The sequence below is a fragment of the Nilaparvata lugens genome, chromosome 2 (assembly GCF_014356525.2).
Source record: "Nilaparvata lugens isolate BPH chromosome 2, ASM1435652v1, whole genome shotgun sequence".
NCBI lineage: Eukaryota > Metazoa > Arthropoda > Insecta > Hemiptera > Delphacidae > Nilaparvata > Nilaparvata lugens.
Window position 1 is genome coordinate 5,083,161 of NC_052505.1, and position 17,412 is coordinate 5,100,572.

At 36.1% G+C, this 17,412-nt stretch overlaps 1 protein-coding gene across 1 annotated transcript in view; it reads right to left on the reverse strand.

Annotated features, from left to right (window-relative positions):
- Window positions 1-277: 277 nt before the first annotated feature.
- LOC111064322 (interleukin-1 receptor-associated kinase 4) overlaps window positions 278-17,412 on the reverse strand; it is a 34,243-nt gene continuing 17,108 nt past the window's right edge. The window contains exons 6-9 of the mRNA XM_039419968.1: window positions 14,679-14,825; window positions 9,316-9,468; window positions 3,606-3,668; window positions 278-968 (exon numbers count right to left, since the gene is read on the reverse strand). Of these exons, the coding sequence (XP_039275902.1) occupies window positions 774-968; window positions 3,606-3,668; window positions 9,316-9,468; window positions 14,679-14,825 (558 nt within the window). The 3' untranslated portion in view covers window positions 278-773. The remainder of the gene's footprint in view (window positions 969-3,605; window positions 3,669-9,315; window positions 9,469-14,678; window positions 14,826-17,412) is intronic.

The window sequence follows — 17,412 nt, forward strand, 5'->3', positions numbered from 1 at the left end:
TCTCGGACTGTAGCTACTGCATCAGTTATCCTGGTTTTTAGCTTCTCAATATCAAGTGCTAAGGGAGGAACATAAACACGATCTTTAACGTTGTTCCTCCCTTAGCACATGATATTGAGGAGCTGAAACCCAGGATAACTGATGCAGAAGCTTCAGTCCGAAAATACATCTTGCGAACAGTCTGGAATGAATTTGGCTACCGTCTAGATGTGTCATCCGAACCTCAAAAGGAGGGACATAGAACAATTATAATACATCATCATAAACTTGATACTACTGTGAGTAATTTGATGTAAAATTGGTTTGTGTGCACCATTTTTTAAAATAAATATAACTGTTTAAAATTGGGTCATTCTTTTTGAAACACCCTGTATATCTCAGTTGGAAGGATTACATTATTCAAAGTGGGGTCCAAGTTACAATGGCAGTGGAGAAAAATATAAGAACAGCGTTGCCGATTCTCTGCCTTGTCACTGCCTTCTATGGATGATAACTGATACTGGTTTATGTGATTGATATCAACTGTTCATTCTTGTTTAAAATAATCAATTATATTTTTCAATGAGAAAAAATATTTTCCAATTATGTACACACTTTAATAATTGAGGTTGAATATTTTGTTGACTAATTACATTATTAAAAAAAAAGACCTGGCAACGTTGCAGAGCTAGTAAAGGATAACGCTATCTGATGATAATACAAGGATAGCAACACCAATGCTTATCAAATATTGCCATTATAACGTGGACCTCTCTATAGTTCATAAATTCATGCTACAAAGGTATTCTTTCAGAAATGTCTCGCAGAATTTGCGAAACATTCATCATATTTGGTCTTTTCTTTTTGGACTCTAGACATCCTAGAGCAAGTTTGGATAGTTCTTCTGCAATACTGGGTTCCCAAGTGCCAGCGGTTTGGTCCAAGTGTTCAAGAATAGGTCGTTCTTCCTGATCTAGAAAATGGCTAGCCTGAAAAAATGCATGATTGATAAAATTTGGTTGAACGTTTTCGATTTGGATATTATCAAGTTACCGGAATTCTCCAAGGTAATGTATTGCTTATCAACAGTTATTTGTATATCTAGAGTGAAAAGTTCGACTTTTTCTCCCTGTGAGAAAAAGTTTGAAGCCCGAGGCAAAGCCGAGGGCAACAATTTTCCTGAGGGAGAAAAAGTATTTTTCGCTCGTGATGTACACAACATTTTTCCTCCATCTACATTTTTTTATAGAAACTGCAAATAAAATCATTTTAATAACTTACGTATTGGTGACAATGTTTCCTAACAACATAACCTAAAATCTAAAACCTAAAAACCGGTCGGCTGATTGGCACTGCCGATTGCGCTATCTATCGGCTAAAGTTGTAACAATTATATCAGCTGAGCGGCTACCAAAAATGGCTGACTCCAGATCATGCGTTTCAGATTTGAATTGCAGATCAAAAATATTTGTTGGCTGGTATTTTGAATAGAATAAAATATTTTAAAAATTGTATAAACTTTTATCGTCTACTAATATTAAGAATATAATATCATACAAACATATATTTCATGAGTTGATCAAATTTCTTGTTGTGGTATTGAATTCAGTTGACTCAATGACATACACCGCTATTACGCTTTCTTATCTGAGCTTAGACCTTCTAACCTATTACAATATGAGTTTTTGAAATAGAGATGCTTCCCATGTTATTTAAATGGAGTCACTTTTCCTCCCTAGGGAGTTTTTCTGTTTTTTACTACCGAGAGCGAAAAAGTGACACTTTAGTATTATGTTTCAGGGAGTAAAGTAAGAACTTTAGACAGTAGGTGGAGGAAAATGAAATTATTAATTCATTTGTCAGAACATCAATTTTAAATAAATTCATTGCAGTTTTAGATGAAAACTGACAATAACTCAAATTGGGTTGTTAAAGATAGAGATAAAATGTATACTTAGAATAAATGTAAACAGGCAGAGAGATCCTCTGTTGGATGTTCTGCCTCGCCGTATTACCCAATGTCATTTCCTATCAACACTCAAGTTTATAGGTTATGTATTGGGTTCTTATGTTTTCTCACTAAAATTTGCACTTTCACTTCCTGAGTTTCTATTTTATAATAGAATAAAGTTCAAGTTCATAATTATGTACCCAAAGATCAACGTTTGGAAATTGGGAAATTTGGAAGTCACGTTCAATTTTTAAACCTAGAGTTCAAATCTTTAGTTTTGAAACATGACTCTAGAATCGTTGAATTTAGCAAGATTAGATACAAAACATTTTTGTTAGTAATAAATGTGAGTTATTATACTACATAGAATAGCATATCTACTGTTTATATAATAGATCTTGGATGACAATTCATACAACATCAGTGTTATCACATTTAATGCGTATATATAAGATTTCCAACATGTAAAATAAACAGTAACAGTATATAAAAAATTATATAACAAAGTGTATCCTTTATTAGGTCTATTATTATTCTTAGTCCTAAAAATAGAGCAAATGTGAGAATTTTAATTTGTGTCATTGAGTGGAGAGTTTATGGTTAATTGAATTCTGCCACCGAGTAGTACGCTTTATCAACTAAGATTCTTTTCACAGATTTCTTGAAGAGCTTTAGAGATTCGATTTTTCGAATGGTCTCAGGTAATTTATTATATAGTCTTAATCCTGAATAAGAGGGATTCTTCTCATATGTCGCATGTTATGGATTGGGCACAACAACAAATGCTGATTGCGTGTGGATTAATTATGTCTCTCTGTGCAAAATTGAAATTTATTGATATTACTCTTGATGAAAATTAATAACTGATAAATGTAGATTGCAGGCAAGGTGAGAATCTGAGAATTTTGAAAAACAGACTTGCATGAGTCTCTTTCTCTCAACCCGAAAATCACTCTAATAATCTTTTTTGGAAAAATGTGGGAAGAGCCATAGGAACATTCACACTGAACGCGTGCACTTTCTGGTTGCGTTCAGTGGGTGAGCAGCTAAATGCAAGTCACAACATGGTTCAATGACATTTTCCAGATTTTGTTTTTCGGCTGATGCTTGATTCGACGTGCACTTGAACGTATATATGCATTCAATGTGATCACACCACCGTACTATATGGTGCAGAAACCTGGGTACTTACTCAGAGGGACGAGACCATACTCAATGTCTGGGAAAGAAAGATCCTCCGAAAAATCTACGGACCAACCTATAGTGATGGAGAGTGGAGGATCCGCACTAACCAAGAGTTGCGAGAGCTCTACAACAACCCAGACATTGTAGTTGAAATAAAAATGAGACGTCTAGGTTGGTTAGGAGATGTGGAGCGCATGGATGACTCAAGGAGCGCAAAGAAAGTCCACAGAATGAATCCTGGAGGAAGACGACTGAGGGGAAGACCAAGAATGCGTTGGATTGACGACGTGGAGAATGACTTGAGGCAGATGGGTATCAGAGGATGGAGAAGGAAAGCTCAAAATCGGGACGAATGGAGAGGCATATTGCGGGAGGCCAAGACCCTCAATAGGTTGTAGAGCCGAGGAGTAAGTAAGTAAGTAATGTGATCACACCCCAACTAACAAGAAAACTGGGCAGGAAAAATAATAATAGATAATTTAGAACTTACAATATCACGCTCTTCCCGGTCTTCATCAAAAGGAGGGAGACCAGTCAATAGTTCAAGCATTACCTGTAATTATAAAATTTCTATTATCAAATGAAAATAGAATGCTATATCAAAAATATATTTAAATATAACAAATTCAATAAATAAAGCTGAGTTAACACCAGTCTTTGACACATGTCAGCATCAAAACAGCGACACTGGGCCAAATGAATAAAGTTGAGCATTTGCTTATACTTCTAAAATATGGAGCATATGCTTCATTTTCTATGAATAAACGTGAGCAAAACCTTTTGCTCATGCTCATAAAAAAATAAATGAAGTAAAAATAGTTTTAGCATTTGCTAAGAAGTAAAAGCTTATACTCAAAAGTGTATGAATAAACTAGAGCATTTGCTCAACTTTTGAAGCAAATGCTTCAAAAAAGGTGAGTCTAGTCTGGAGCAGCTTTTCACCTTTTGCTCATAGTAAAATGGCTTAACTAATTCGTTTGAGTAAGAGGAAACTCTGCCAGATACGATCACAACCAATAGTTGAGGACTATAAATTTCTTTTTAGATTCAACCATGATATAATATCACCATTATTCCTACAAAAGATACCTATCCGATATAAAGATAGCCATCACAGAATAAGAAATAGGCATTTAAGAAGATGCGAGTGTAGAAGATTATAAGAAGGCTATTGAGATTATTAGATTATGCTAAAAATTATTATAGAGATGACATTTTTTCCACGCAATTGTTTCAAAATTCAGATTTCAACTAACCTAAAACTCAATTCATGAATAGAGAACAGAGCAGACGACGCAAACACAAGCAGTGTCTATACTTGCATATTTAGCGCTTACGTGAGCTATAAAAACAAAGTAAGGCTAAAAAGGCGAATTAGCTGATGAAGAATCTTTAAAATACGTGAGCATTTGCTCCACGGTATTTAGATGAAAACGGTAGGGGTCATAAAATGTATGCGCAGTGGCCAGCCAGCTAGATTGCGTCATCGCCACCAACCAAGTTTTTCAACACCTATTGGCAATTTATGAAACTTATTTGTTAAAAACAGATGATTGGATATAAAATGACGTCAGCTCCACCGGAAATTTAGCACAAACATGCGCATGACACCTACCGTCTTCTTCTATATACCGTGATTTGCTCCAGAGTTCAGGAGCAAATAGAGTATAAGGTAAAGCTTATTCATATAAAAATGAGCAAATGCTTATGCTTCTACCTAATGCTCATGAGCAAAACCTTATGCTCCATGCTCATGAGCATATGCTTTGGTTCTATTCATATGGCCCATTATGTCACACAACACACCTCCATTATCTCTAGTATATGCATCAAAATTCGGTGGAAGAACAGTTGTGGGCTGAGTCAGTTGGTTCTCTTCCAATCATTTTATTGATTTTTTATCATTGAGTCAATAGATAAACATATTCACGCAACAGTACTTAGGTACTTTCAATGGTTTCAATCTAATCAGCACTTCCTATAATTATACCGGAGTGGTAGTATATAGGAGGTCCTGATCTAATCTACATTACTATCAGCTGTGCTTTTAGAATTAAGTTTATTTTTTCGGTCCTTTGTCAAAATTATTTCTTTAATATGTGAATCTTTTCTATTCAAGTTATAATTGACCGAGCGAAGTGAGGTCTAAGATTCAAGTCGATGGTTTGGCATTTCTCTTCATGTTCAAATGTTTGAATGTTTAAATGTTTATATGTGGCGCATTTACGGCGTAACGTGGTAATAGATTTTCATGAAATTTGACAAGTATGTTCTTTTTTTAATTGCGCGTCGACGTATATACAAGGTTTTTGGAAATTTTGCATTTCTAGGATAATATAAAAGGTAAAAGGAGCCTCCTTCATACGCAAATATTAGAGTAAAAATCAAACTATATTATTCATCATAAATCAGATGACAAGTGATTACACAGATGTGTGGAGAAGCCAGTCTATTGCTGTATTTCCATAAGGTCTATAGTTTCAATCAGGTACGTGTGGATGATAATACTGCGTGAGGTCTACTGTTCACAGAACTACTAGTAATGTGAAATATCTGTTCTATTTTTGGTTTTGAAGCATCTAAATTTGAAAATCTACTTTGTGAACTTATTTAAGGACTGAAAATTTTTTGAATTGAAGAACTACAAGACTTAAACTGCGTTTACAAGAAAGTTATTAACAAAATGTTAATAACTCAATCCTTATAGATTCTATTAGATTGAACGGAACTTGACAAGCACATAAGTTCATCATGTGTCTGATAAGTTATGTTCAATCTAAAAGAATCTGTAAGGACGGAGAAATAAACATTTTATCATTTATCATTTATTGGTGGACATAATCACAAATCATATAAATATGATTACGAAGGAACAACAGGCTTGGCCCAAATCTATTCCATTCCCGAATTTTGATAAATTAATAAAATGTCCAAAAAATAGGTTATGTTTCTACTGTAAAAGATTCTAGTTCAATTTTCGTCCAAAAATGAATATAAGCTAAACATTTTGAATTTAGAAAAATTAAAAAACCAAACTATATTTAAATATAACACTCAATTATCACTTCTTATTGAATTAATCAAGTTATTTTTTAAAATTTTGAACCCAAAAATACACACACAACTTCTCTCACTAAGCACAGCTGATGAATGCTATTTTGTTAATAACTTTTGTGTAAACGCATCTTAAACTAAATTTGGGAGAGAAATAGCACAAGGTTACCTTATTTTTTCTCTTCCTATCATTTTGATGATGTATTGTATAAATGAATAAAGAATTACAGAGAGTGTTACAGCCACTGTAAACTACTGTATACAGAGGTGTCCAAAAACATGTATACACTGATCGACAGTTAACATAAACAGTCAACATAACCAACAGCTATAAGGCCCAACTCACACTTACGCGACTCAGGTCGAGAAGAGACTCGACTCTAGTCGAGAGCATCTGTTTCCAAATGGTGACACTCAGACCAGTCAATTCTAGTCTCCGCAACGTCACCATTTGAAAACACATACTCTCGACTAGAGTCTAGTCTCTTCTCGACCTGAGTCGCGTAAGTGTGAGTTGAGCCTAAGTTTCACTTGGTATTATAGTACGATGTTTGTTAAAAGGTAGTGTGGCATGAATGGCTCGCATAGAAACTGTTAGGTCGATTCAAACCGCCGTAAACTTTGAGGCCGTTTAAAGCAAGAGCGACGTTTTCGGGCGATGATGCAGTGTCTCAGCATAATATTTAGAGCTTGTCACATGACAGCGATTTACGCTCGGTTGTCGCGCGGTTGACCAACCGAGCGGTTGACAGGTATAGGGAAACACATGGTGCCGTACACATGCATCGCTCGGTTTTAGTAGTCGCCGGCGAATCGCGGCGGTTGTAGTCTCCAGTCCAACCGCTCGGTTGTCGCTCGGTTGCCGGGCGGTTCAATATACTAGAGCAGGCATGAGAGCGTACACATGTCTTCAGTCAACCGAGCGGTTTTCAGTAGAACAGTTCACATAGTGCACATTCTATTACAATTTCAGTTCAATTAAAATTTCATTCTATTACAATTTTCAGTTCAGTTAGTTAGTTCAAGTTTTTTTTTTGAAGGGACGGATTCAAGGATCCAAAGGTTCAAAGAACTCCACACGTCAACCGAAGCTTATTGTGTTCCCAAGTAGTATGTTTGTTAGGCAAGTCCTTTACAAGAACCAGGAGTTTCTCCCTATACTAACATTCCATTCATCATCTAGTTGTAATCCTTATCGCAATCCAGTGTGATATGCTTGGCCGTCTCTTCAGACTGATTAGTCCTCGTGACCTACGTGAGGTCCTTCTGCTGAGGAAGGGGCGGCCAAGTTGCCTCTAGGGCACCCGGCCACCCTTGACTCAGCCTCTTCACCCACATTTGTGCCCAGAGTTTCACTCATCTATGGTCTCTTGGGTTTTTTCTTTTTTGGTCAAAGGCCTCACCTCTCCCAAGTAGTTTTGCCTAAATGGCCGCCCTTCTTTGAGCAGTGGTGAGTTTTGGTCTCTCCACCCACAACTCGTGACCTACGTGAGTTCCACTCCTGGCCTTTTTGTAGGTCCTTCCGCTGAGAGAGGGGACGCCAAACTGCCTCTAGAGCGCCCGGCGCCCGGCCACCCTCGACTCAGCCTCTTGACACACATTTGTGCCTGGAGTTTCGCCCATCTCTGGTCTCTTGGGTTTCTTTTTTTCTCCTCCGAAACTGCCCTGATGGGGCAGATACCGTGGGTTTGAAGGTAAGGCAACTTCTGGAGTTGCTTGAGGTCCATTTTAGTCGCCTCCTACGACAAGCATGGATACTGTGGGTGAATTCTGGTTTTCAACACATTATTGAGTACGATGATCGACTCAAAGCTCCCCCAACCCACAAGGGGCTAGTTTAAGTTAGTTTGTAGAGTCATAGGATCATAGTTCATAGTAGTATCTAGTTCACTTATTGTGTAGTTGAGAAGTTGATATTGTGGTAATTATTCATATTGAATGAAAAAGACTAAGAAATTGTCAAAAAACCACTGATTTATTGATAATTAGAAAGACCGGTTTCGGTTATTACACCATTGTCAATCTCTGATAAGCTAAAACTGAATACAAGAGCAGCAGAATTTATACTAGTAGGCCAGTACTGCTATTGGTCGAGGGCATGAACGCCTACCATTGGCCTAGCTAGACAGTCTCCTCCCACTCAACGGTGTGACAAAATGGCGGCTTAAGCAACAGAATCGCCATGATAATAAAATTTACTTTCAGTACAAAATAAGAACCAAGAAAACAAGTGTGAAAGATAAAACAAATATGTAAATGGAAAAACTATTGACTAATGTATGCTTACAATTTTATGATAAAACTAAATTCGTAGTGTTGTATTGGTTGAAATGAATCTGGTCATTTAAACTATACTGGGAATTTTGTACTGAAATTAAATTTTATTATCATGGCGATTCTGTTGCTTAAGCCGCCATTTTGTCACACCGTTGAGTGGTAGGAGACTGTCTAGCTAGACCAATAGCAGTACTCGCCTACTAGTATAAATTCTGCTGCTCTTGTATTTAGTTTTAGTTTATCAGAGATTGACAATGGTGTAATAACCGAAACCGGTCTTTCTAATTATCAATAAATCAGTGTTTTTTTAACAATTTCTTAGTCTTTTTCATTCAGTATCTAGTTCAGTTTAGTTTCATCAGTCATCTGTCACTGTATGCACCTACCATCTTCTCTGTCTTCATCGTCGCGCTCTTTATCTACGATGTAACAACCAAAGACATGTTAACTCTTCCAACTTCATTGCTGTACTGAGTACTGCTTGATTGCTGCCCGACTAGCAAGGTTCCTTGTCTTTCATTCAACAAAGCGGATAGCGATATCTCTTTCTCGCTTTTCTCGGTTGCCAGATTGCTTTTTAACAATGTAGAATTTATAATTAATTAACAAAATATTTTATCTTGATTATGAAAATTCATTATGAAATCATTGAAAAATATATAATTTATCGCTTGATAAAATATGATTGATTATTTTAATCGAGAATGAACAGTTAATATTACATCACTAAACCTGTACCAGCTACCGTCTATAGAAGGCATTGATAAGACAGAGGTTTGGCGACGTTTTTCTCCTATCTTTCTGCCATTATAACGTGGACCTCACAATAGATTATTGAGCTTAGGTAGAATATTTGAGAGCCTACTCACAACACCAAAACTGAAGACGTCCATCTTGACGGAGATGTCTCCCTGGAATGCTTCCGGAGCCATGTAAGCCGACGTTCCAACTGCTAATTTTGTTTTCACACTTGTGTCCTTTTCTCCAGATGATCCAAGGCGTACCAAACCGAAATCGCCAAGCTGCAATGCCAAACAATTATTATTATCAGTTATGAAGGATCAGAGTACTAATGTAGTTATTTATGCAACTAGTGCGCAAAGTGACAGTTTGCTGCACCGAAAGAAACGCCCTCGCCCGTGCCGTAGGCGAGGGCGGAATGGTTTCTTGAGTGCAGCAGAGGAACTTTGCGCACGTATTTCACATTAAGTTTTTCCTACAGTTACCATTGAATATGAAAAGTGGGTAATTATGGGTAAAATTGCCTGAAATCCATCAAATGTAAATCTGTGTAATTTTATTATTAATAAATAAAATAGAATGTAGTATGTGTGTTTGAATGGCTGTGTGCTGTCAACTGCTGTCATCCACCACAGTCCACCCCATCAAGATTCTTATAACGTGCACCACCACACTATACCACAGTTACCAACTTCATTTTGATTTTGCTGCACTGGTGTTCCATATAACCTACTAACTATTTTGCGTTGCCATGTTGCAAATCTGGAGTGCAGGAAAAATTTTTCTCGCACTAGAGCGGAAAAGTGATTCTTTGCGTTCTGTAATCAGTGCAGCAATGGCCACTTTTCAACGTAACTGTAGGAAATAGTTATTTGTGCAACTAGTGCGCAAAGTGACAGTTTGCTGCACCGAAAGAAACGTTTACGCCCGAGCCGTAGGCGAGGGCGGAATGGTTTCTTGAGTGCAGCAGAGGAACTTTGCGCACGTATTTCACATTAAGTTTTTCCTACAGTTACCATTGAATATGAAAAGTAAACATTATGGGTAAAATTGCCTGAAATGCATCAAATGTTTTTCTGTGTAATTTTATTATTGATAAAAACCTTAATCCTAAAATCCTAAAGTCCTCGTTGTCCTTGGTTATAATATATAATGTAATAATTAGCGCGTTGTGCTTGGTTGCACCTCTGCTCACTATAGCAGCCACAGCAGTCACTGTTACCAACTTCATTTTGATTTTGCTGCACTGTTGCTCCATATAACCTACTAAGTATTTTGCGATGCCATGTTGCAAATCTGGAGTGCAGAAAAATTTTTCCCGCACTAGAGCGGAAAAGTGATTCTTTGCGTTCTGTAATCAGTGCAGCAATGGCCACTTTTCAACGTAACTGTAGGAAAAAATCATTATTCGATCGTAGAATGAATTAGAAGCGATATCCATATCAAATACGAGGTATTCTCAGCGCAGCTCGATTCTAAACTCAATTTTTTCCAACTTGAAGAGTACAGTCATTACTACTGGGGTATCATAAAGATTATTGTAAGTGATCGATATCATAATAATCTACAAAAAGAAATTCATTTTGTGATTTATAAAGTTTATGTTAAGAAGAAAGACTTTTATACTAACACAAGCGAAAACTTCATGTTTGGTCTATCCTTTCAATAAACAAAAAATAATAACTAGTAGTTCTGTGAACAGTAGACCTCGCACAGTTAAAAACCACAGCCGCCTCTAATACTGTCCATCAAATCAAAAATCAAAATCAAATCAATTTATTCCTCTTTATAAATACACATTACAAAAAATTATAGAAAGCAATATAGGAAATTTTCTTCACATGGGCTATGATGCCTGTCGAAGAAGAGTCCGAATCATTTAATATATTCATTTTAATTCAGAGGAGGAAACAAGAAGAAAAACTAGCTAAAGAGAGAGAGAGAGAATATCGATCAGAGTGAATATTGTCATGTCCTGACGTGCCGGTGTCGGTGTAAAGTTAAATATAACTTTACAATTAAGAAGAAAAACGAAAGAAAATAATATCGCACTTCTTAAATATTCACAACGATTTAGTTTAACTAATAAGATTAGAAAAAACGATATTTGAGTTAGATCCAGGAAAGTTAGTGAAGGGGTATAAAAAAGGGGTATGAAAAATATGAAGGAAGAAACAATTGAAAAATGAAGAGTTAGTAGAGCTCAAAAATAATAGTTTCATAATTGAGCAGCTTAATTTTTCACAAGATATTTGAATGTATTGTAGCGGTCATAGAATGGGGGGGTCAAGGAATGGGTTTAGTCTATTGTTCTATTTAGGTAGGAATTGAAATGGTGAGCGGTTCTGACAAACGGTATTTGAAATAGCATAATAAGTCATGGTCTATTGCATGGAGCATGGAAATTTACAAATTGATGAAATTTGGCATTATTGATCTAATGGATCTTCTGGTTTTTCAACTTTTGGACTTTAAATGGTGACCTCGAAGTTTCAGTGGAAAAAGCAATTGGACAAAATGTATTATACTTTTTGAAATAAAGATACCTCAATAATTTATTTTGAATAATCTCCAAATCATTAACGGCAGTGCTTGACGGCATATCGGTGTGTAAACAACTAAAGGCTGTTTGGGTTGTTGTATCGAAAATAATTTGTCATAAAAAGCTACTATCATCAAAAGCTTACCGAGTTGAAAGCAGAAAAAATTCGGGAGAAAATAATATGCTACTTCAAGTTATCAATTGTATGCCTCATCGCCTGCAATATTAATAGTCCACACGACAGTTGATTTTTTACCAAGTTACATTGAGATATAAATTGCATGCGTCATTGCATACGATTTATAATCCACTCGACAGCTGATTTATGATGAATAATATTTCTAAGTCTGATTTTTAGGGTAATATTGGCGTTCGAAGGAGACTCCTTTTCCTTCTGTATTATCCTTAAAATGCAAAATTTCAAAAAACCTTATGTATACATCGACGCGAAATTTAAAAAGGAACATACCTGTCAAATTTCATGAAAATCTATTGCTGCGTTTCGCTGTAAATGCAGAACAACAAAAATATAAACATAAAGATAAATAATGCAAAACCGTCGACTTGAATCTTAGACCTCACTTCACTCGGTCAATCTATATATATATAAAAGCGGAATGGCAAACACTCACTGACTGACTCACTCACTCGCAGAACTAAAAATCTACCGGACCAAAAACGTTCGATGGTATGTTTAGAGGCGCACTAAGAACGGATTTGAAAAAAATTCCAAAGTTACGCCCAAAATCTGCGTTTTTCCAGCGGTTTTTAGCGTTTTCTCAGCTTTATCGAGAACAAATGAACAGAAAATGTTCGAATTTAGTACAGAAGTTCAGCTAGGGTGTAATAATGTTGTGTTAGAAGGAATTTGCAATAACGTCAAAGATACACCCAAAATTAGCGTTTTTCCAACATTTTTCTGCGTTTTCTCAGTACTTTGACTTCCTGATGGAATGAAGCATGCTCAAATAAAAAATGCAGGCGAGCGAAGCGAGCCCGCTGATCTCATTTCTGGACGATCCAGTCGGGGGTCCAGGGGGCGGAGCCCCCTGGCTAGACGGATATGACGAGCGAAGCGAGCCTGTCGGCTAGTTAACTAATAAGGTTTAATAGGGCTACTTTATTGCTCAATTACAGAAAATAACAAGAAATCTTTTAGTATTATAAAAATATACATGACTAGTTTTGACATTAATTTATGTCATTCTCAAGAAAAAAAAACCACTTGAGATTTACATAAATAATGTTGAAACTAGTAGAGTATAATTTTAAAAGGGTACTAGTTATTTTCTACTGACAGGTAACCCGTGCACCGCAAGGGCCCAATTAAACATTTGACCTACAGAAGTATTGAAGAGTAAGATAATAATTATTATTCAAAATAATTTAAGAGTTCAAATTTGGCACTTTGGAAGTATTGACGAGTTCAATGAAAATTATTATTATTATTCAAAATAATTTAAGAGTTTAAATAGGCCTATAACCATCCTCGGTGAATTGAGAATATATATGAGAAATTTCAAGTTAATCAGTTGAGTAGTTCAGACGTGATGATGCGTCATTCGTGAATTTTCTATCCCGTACGTCTATAAGCCAGTTTAATTTAAAATACAGTAAAAACTCAGGAAATGAAAGTGCAAATTTTTTGTAAGAAAACATGAAGAACCCAATATATAACCTATAAACTTGAGTGTTAATAGAAAATGACATTGGGTAATACGGCAAGGCAGAACATCCAAAAGGATCTCTCTGCCGATAAAAGCCATATGAATAGAAAAAAAAACCAGTTCTTCCCTTTGTTGACCGAACGAAGTGAGGTCTAAGACTCAAGTCGACGGTTTGGCATTTCTCTTAATTTTAAATGTTTATATGTTGCGCATTTACGGCGAAACGCGGTAGTAGATTTTCATGAAATTTGACAGGTATGTTCCTTTTTAAATTGCGCGTCGACGTATATACAGGGTTTTTGGAAATTTTGCATTTCAAGGATAATAATTATAAAGGAAAAAGGAGCCTCCTTCATACGCCAATATTAGAGAAAAAAATCAGACTATAGAATTATTCATGATAAATCAGCTGTCGAGTGGATTATAAATCGCATGCCATGACGCATGCGATGCAATATCTCAATGTAACTTGGTAAAGAATCAGCAGCTGTGTAGACTATAAATTGCATGCCTCATTAAATGCAAGTTTTATGCACTATTAAATAGGATGCAAAGAACTTATAACAGCTTGTCTGGGCGCCTAGATGTCTTCTGGTTTTCTTGCGCTAAATTCCGGAAAGCGTTATAATTGTGATAATTAAATTTTGTGTAAGCATAATCTGATCAAATAAATAGTTGGTGTATCATTGTGGATGTGGTTTGGGACGTCGTTCAGTTATAAATGTTATTTATTCTATTGATAAAATTTTTGAAAAAAAAGTATTTGACTTTGTACTTTTCATTTTTGAATTGGGTGGTATTTTTGTTGTTTGTATTATTTATCATTGCATAAGTTCGTATTATTTTCATCATTATTTTTCTTTTTTCATTTGTATCGGTACAATTTTTATTGTTAAGGAGACATATTTGGGGAAACCCATTGTCTCCATTGTGAATAAATAAATAAATGAACTATTGATTGCGTGCAATAGCGCATACAATTAATAACTAAAATAACATAGTATTGTCTCTTGAACTTTCTCTGCTTTGAACTTGGGCTGTCCTGTTGCCAGTATGTCTTGAAGAAGATTAGCTTTTGATGTTAGCATTTTTGATACACCAAGCCCAACAGCCATTAGCCGTTTTCACACCGATATCTCGCCGACAACATACAGACAGGATTTACTCTGATGGACAGTATAAGAGGAGGCTGCGGTTTATAGCTGCGCGAAGTCTACTGTTCACAGAACTACTAGTTATATTATAGGTAATTAGAATACAGTTAATTTTTCAGCCAACATACCTTTGGTATCATTTCCCCATCAAGTAGAATGTTGGCGGTTTTCACATCCCGGTGTACAAGCGGCTTCGGTAGCACGGTATGCAGAAACAAGATACCCTCTGCAGATCCCAGCGCTATATTCACTCTTGTTTTCCAATGGAGAGCTTCCTACAAATAGAGCATTCCTTGATATAATTATAATTTGTTCCTATATTAATATTACTAGTATCGGGACACCGAGCTTTGCTCGTTATTTATTAATTGACTTTTGATAAACCAAACACAATTCTTTAAAATGATTGGGGAAGTACTAACAGGCACAGCCCAAAACTGTTTCTTTCCCGAATTTTGATTCATATACTATAAATAGTCCAGAAAGTAGGTTATGTTTCAAACACTTGAATTCAGGTTCAATTTTCTGTTCAAACATTTGAAAACAAAAAAATTATAATTCAGATTATATACAAACCAAATTGAATAACAAAATAACACTCATTCATCACTTGAAATTGTCAAATAATGATCAACTTTGAAAATTATGATATACTCTAGTTTAGGAGAATTATCATGTCATGTCGACAAATCAGATTATGCTGATCAAATCGATTACATTTTCTAGCTAGATAAATTTTCTCGCTGATTGATTATGATTACACAGCTGGAAATAATTTTGTCTCTCTCCCACACAGGCACACGCATCTTCTGTTATCGAGAGATGACGAAATTAACATCTGTTTTCCAAGGATGAATTATCCTTTTAATATCGTTCAGCGAGTTTTCCAAAGAATGAGAACTAGTGTAATCGAATCTTTATATCATAAACCTACTATGTTCCAAATTTCGTGGAAATCGTTAGAGCCGTTTTCGAGATCCGTAAAACATAAATAACCAGATATAAAAATAGCCAGATATATAAATACAGAAATTGCTCTCTTAATATAATAGGATAAAGAATATGTTCCACAGAGAAAATGTCGTTCATGTTCCCAAACTCAAGCCGATTTTTTGTCAACTCAAGCCGATTTTTTGTTAACTCAAGCTGATTTTTTGTTAAATCAAGCCGATTTTTTTGTCAACTCAAGCCGATTTTTTTGTTAACTCAAGCCGATTACTGTCGACTACTTTGGCTACTGTGCCGTTCTTAGGCCCGCCGCAAAGTAGACCCACGCTAATCCACGAAAAGCAACCCACGCCGTGGGATGTTTTGTAAACCATTGCTAGGCTTCTCCAGACATCCGTGTAATACATGCAATGAATAATCCACTAGTCAGCTGATTGATTATGAATAATTCTATAGCAATGGTTTACCAAACATCCCACGGCGTGGGTTGCTTTTCGTGGATTAGTGTGGGTCTACTTTGCGGCGGGCCTAAGAACGGCACAGTATTGATTGATTGATTGAGTACTTTATGTATTGTGAGAACTAGTTCCGACCTAAGGGTCCTTTTTAGCTAATCTTTCAATAAGGAACGGACTCACCGATTTTTTTTAAGCATTCTTCCCCAGACAGCAATCCTCCGGTAGAGCATTAGTCTTCTGTCCGCCAGCCTTCTTTCACACGCGTATTCACTAAACCGTTTATTCACTTCGATTATCCGCACAGTTTTACGATTGCGAGTCCCGAGAAGTCTAGGAGAAGAGTGACGAAAAACACAGGCCGAGCTCCTTCTCAGTTGCCGGGAGAGAGTCCCGTTACTCTAGCAGATAACGCCGTAGGCCAATACTTCCCCTAAGTTATGGAGGTGGGGGGTAAGAACCCTCAATTGCAAAAGAGAGAACTCTGAATGTAAGAGGACTAAATAATGAACATGGAGGTAGAGGGATAATTTGAAGAACACCTTTCCGAGAGAGAGTATATAATAATAATTAAAAATATAACTTGACATACATTGACAGCTATAATAAGGTATTGAAATGAATTTTTATTATATTAAGCTGCATGAATCGAAGTAATAGCTGGCTGGCATCTTATCTTATCGATATTGCTGCTCGCTACTATCAATTTGAGCTATGCCAGCCCGCTTATGAAATGTGATGTCACATAAAAGCCCCAAATTTGCAAGAGGTTGAGTCTCAAGGTCTGCAAAATTATGGATGAATTTACATAATAATAGACTAAGAAAATAATTATTGAACTGTATATGATATGAAAGAAGCAATTTGTAATAACTATAGATAAAATAGATAATTTTATGACAGTCTCTCAGTATGAGAGACTACCAGCGTTACATAGCTTCAGGAAATAGCTTCACTAATAGGACTATCGGCTTTATTAACAGTGGAATTTGGAACATAAACGACTTTTACCGAGGGGTATCTTCCTATCCTATTTTTTTCTAAAGTACTAGTACTGATAAGTAACATAAAAAACATAACATGAAGTAGATATCCCATGGCATAAGTCAATTATGTTCCAAATTCAAGCCGATTACTGTCGACTACTGTCTATTATTACTGTATTGGCCAGGTGAGAGTGTAGAAACGGTACAGTATAAGAGACTACCAGCGTCACAAAGCTTCACGAAAAAACCTACTAGGACTATCGACATGAGTTAACAGTGGAATTTGGAACATGAACGAATTTTACCGAGGGGCATCTTCCTAACTGAATAGTACCATGAAAAAGATATCATGAAGTAGATATCCCATGGTATAAGTCAATTATGTTCCAAATTCAAGCCGATTACTGTCGACTAATGTCTATTATCACTGTTTTGGCCGGGTGAGAGTTTAGAAATGGTGCAGTATGAGAGAC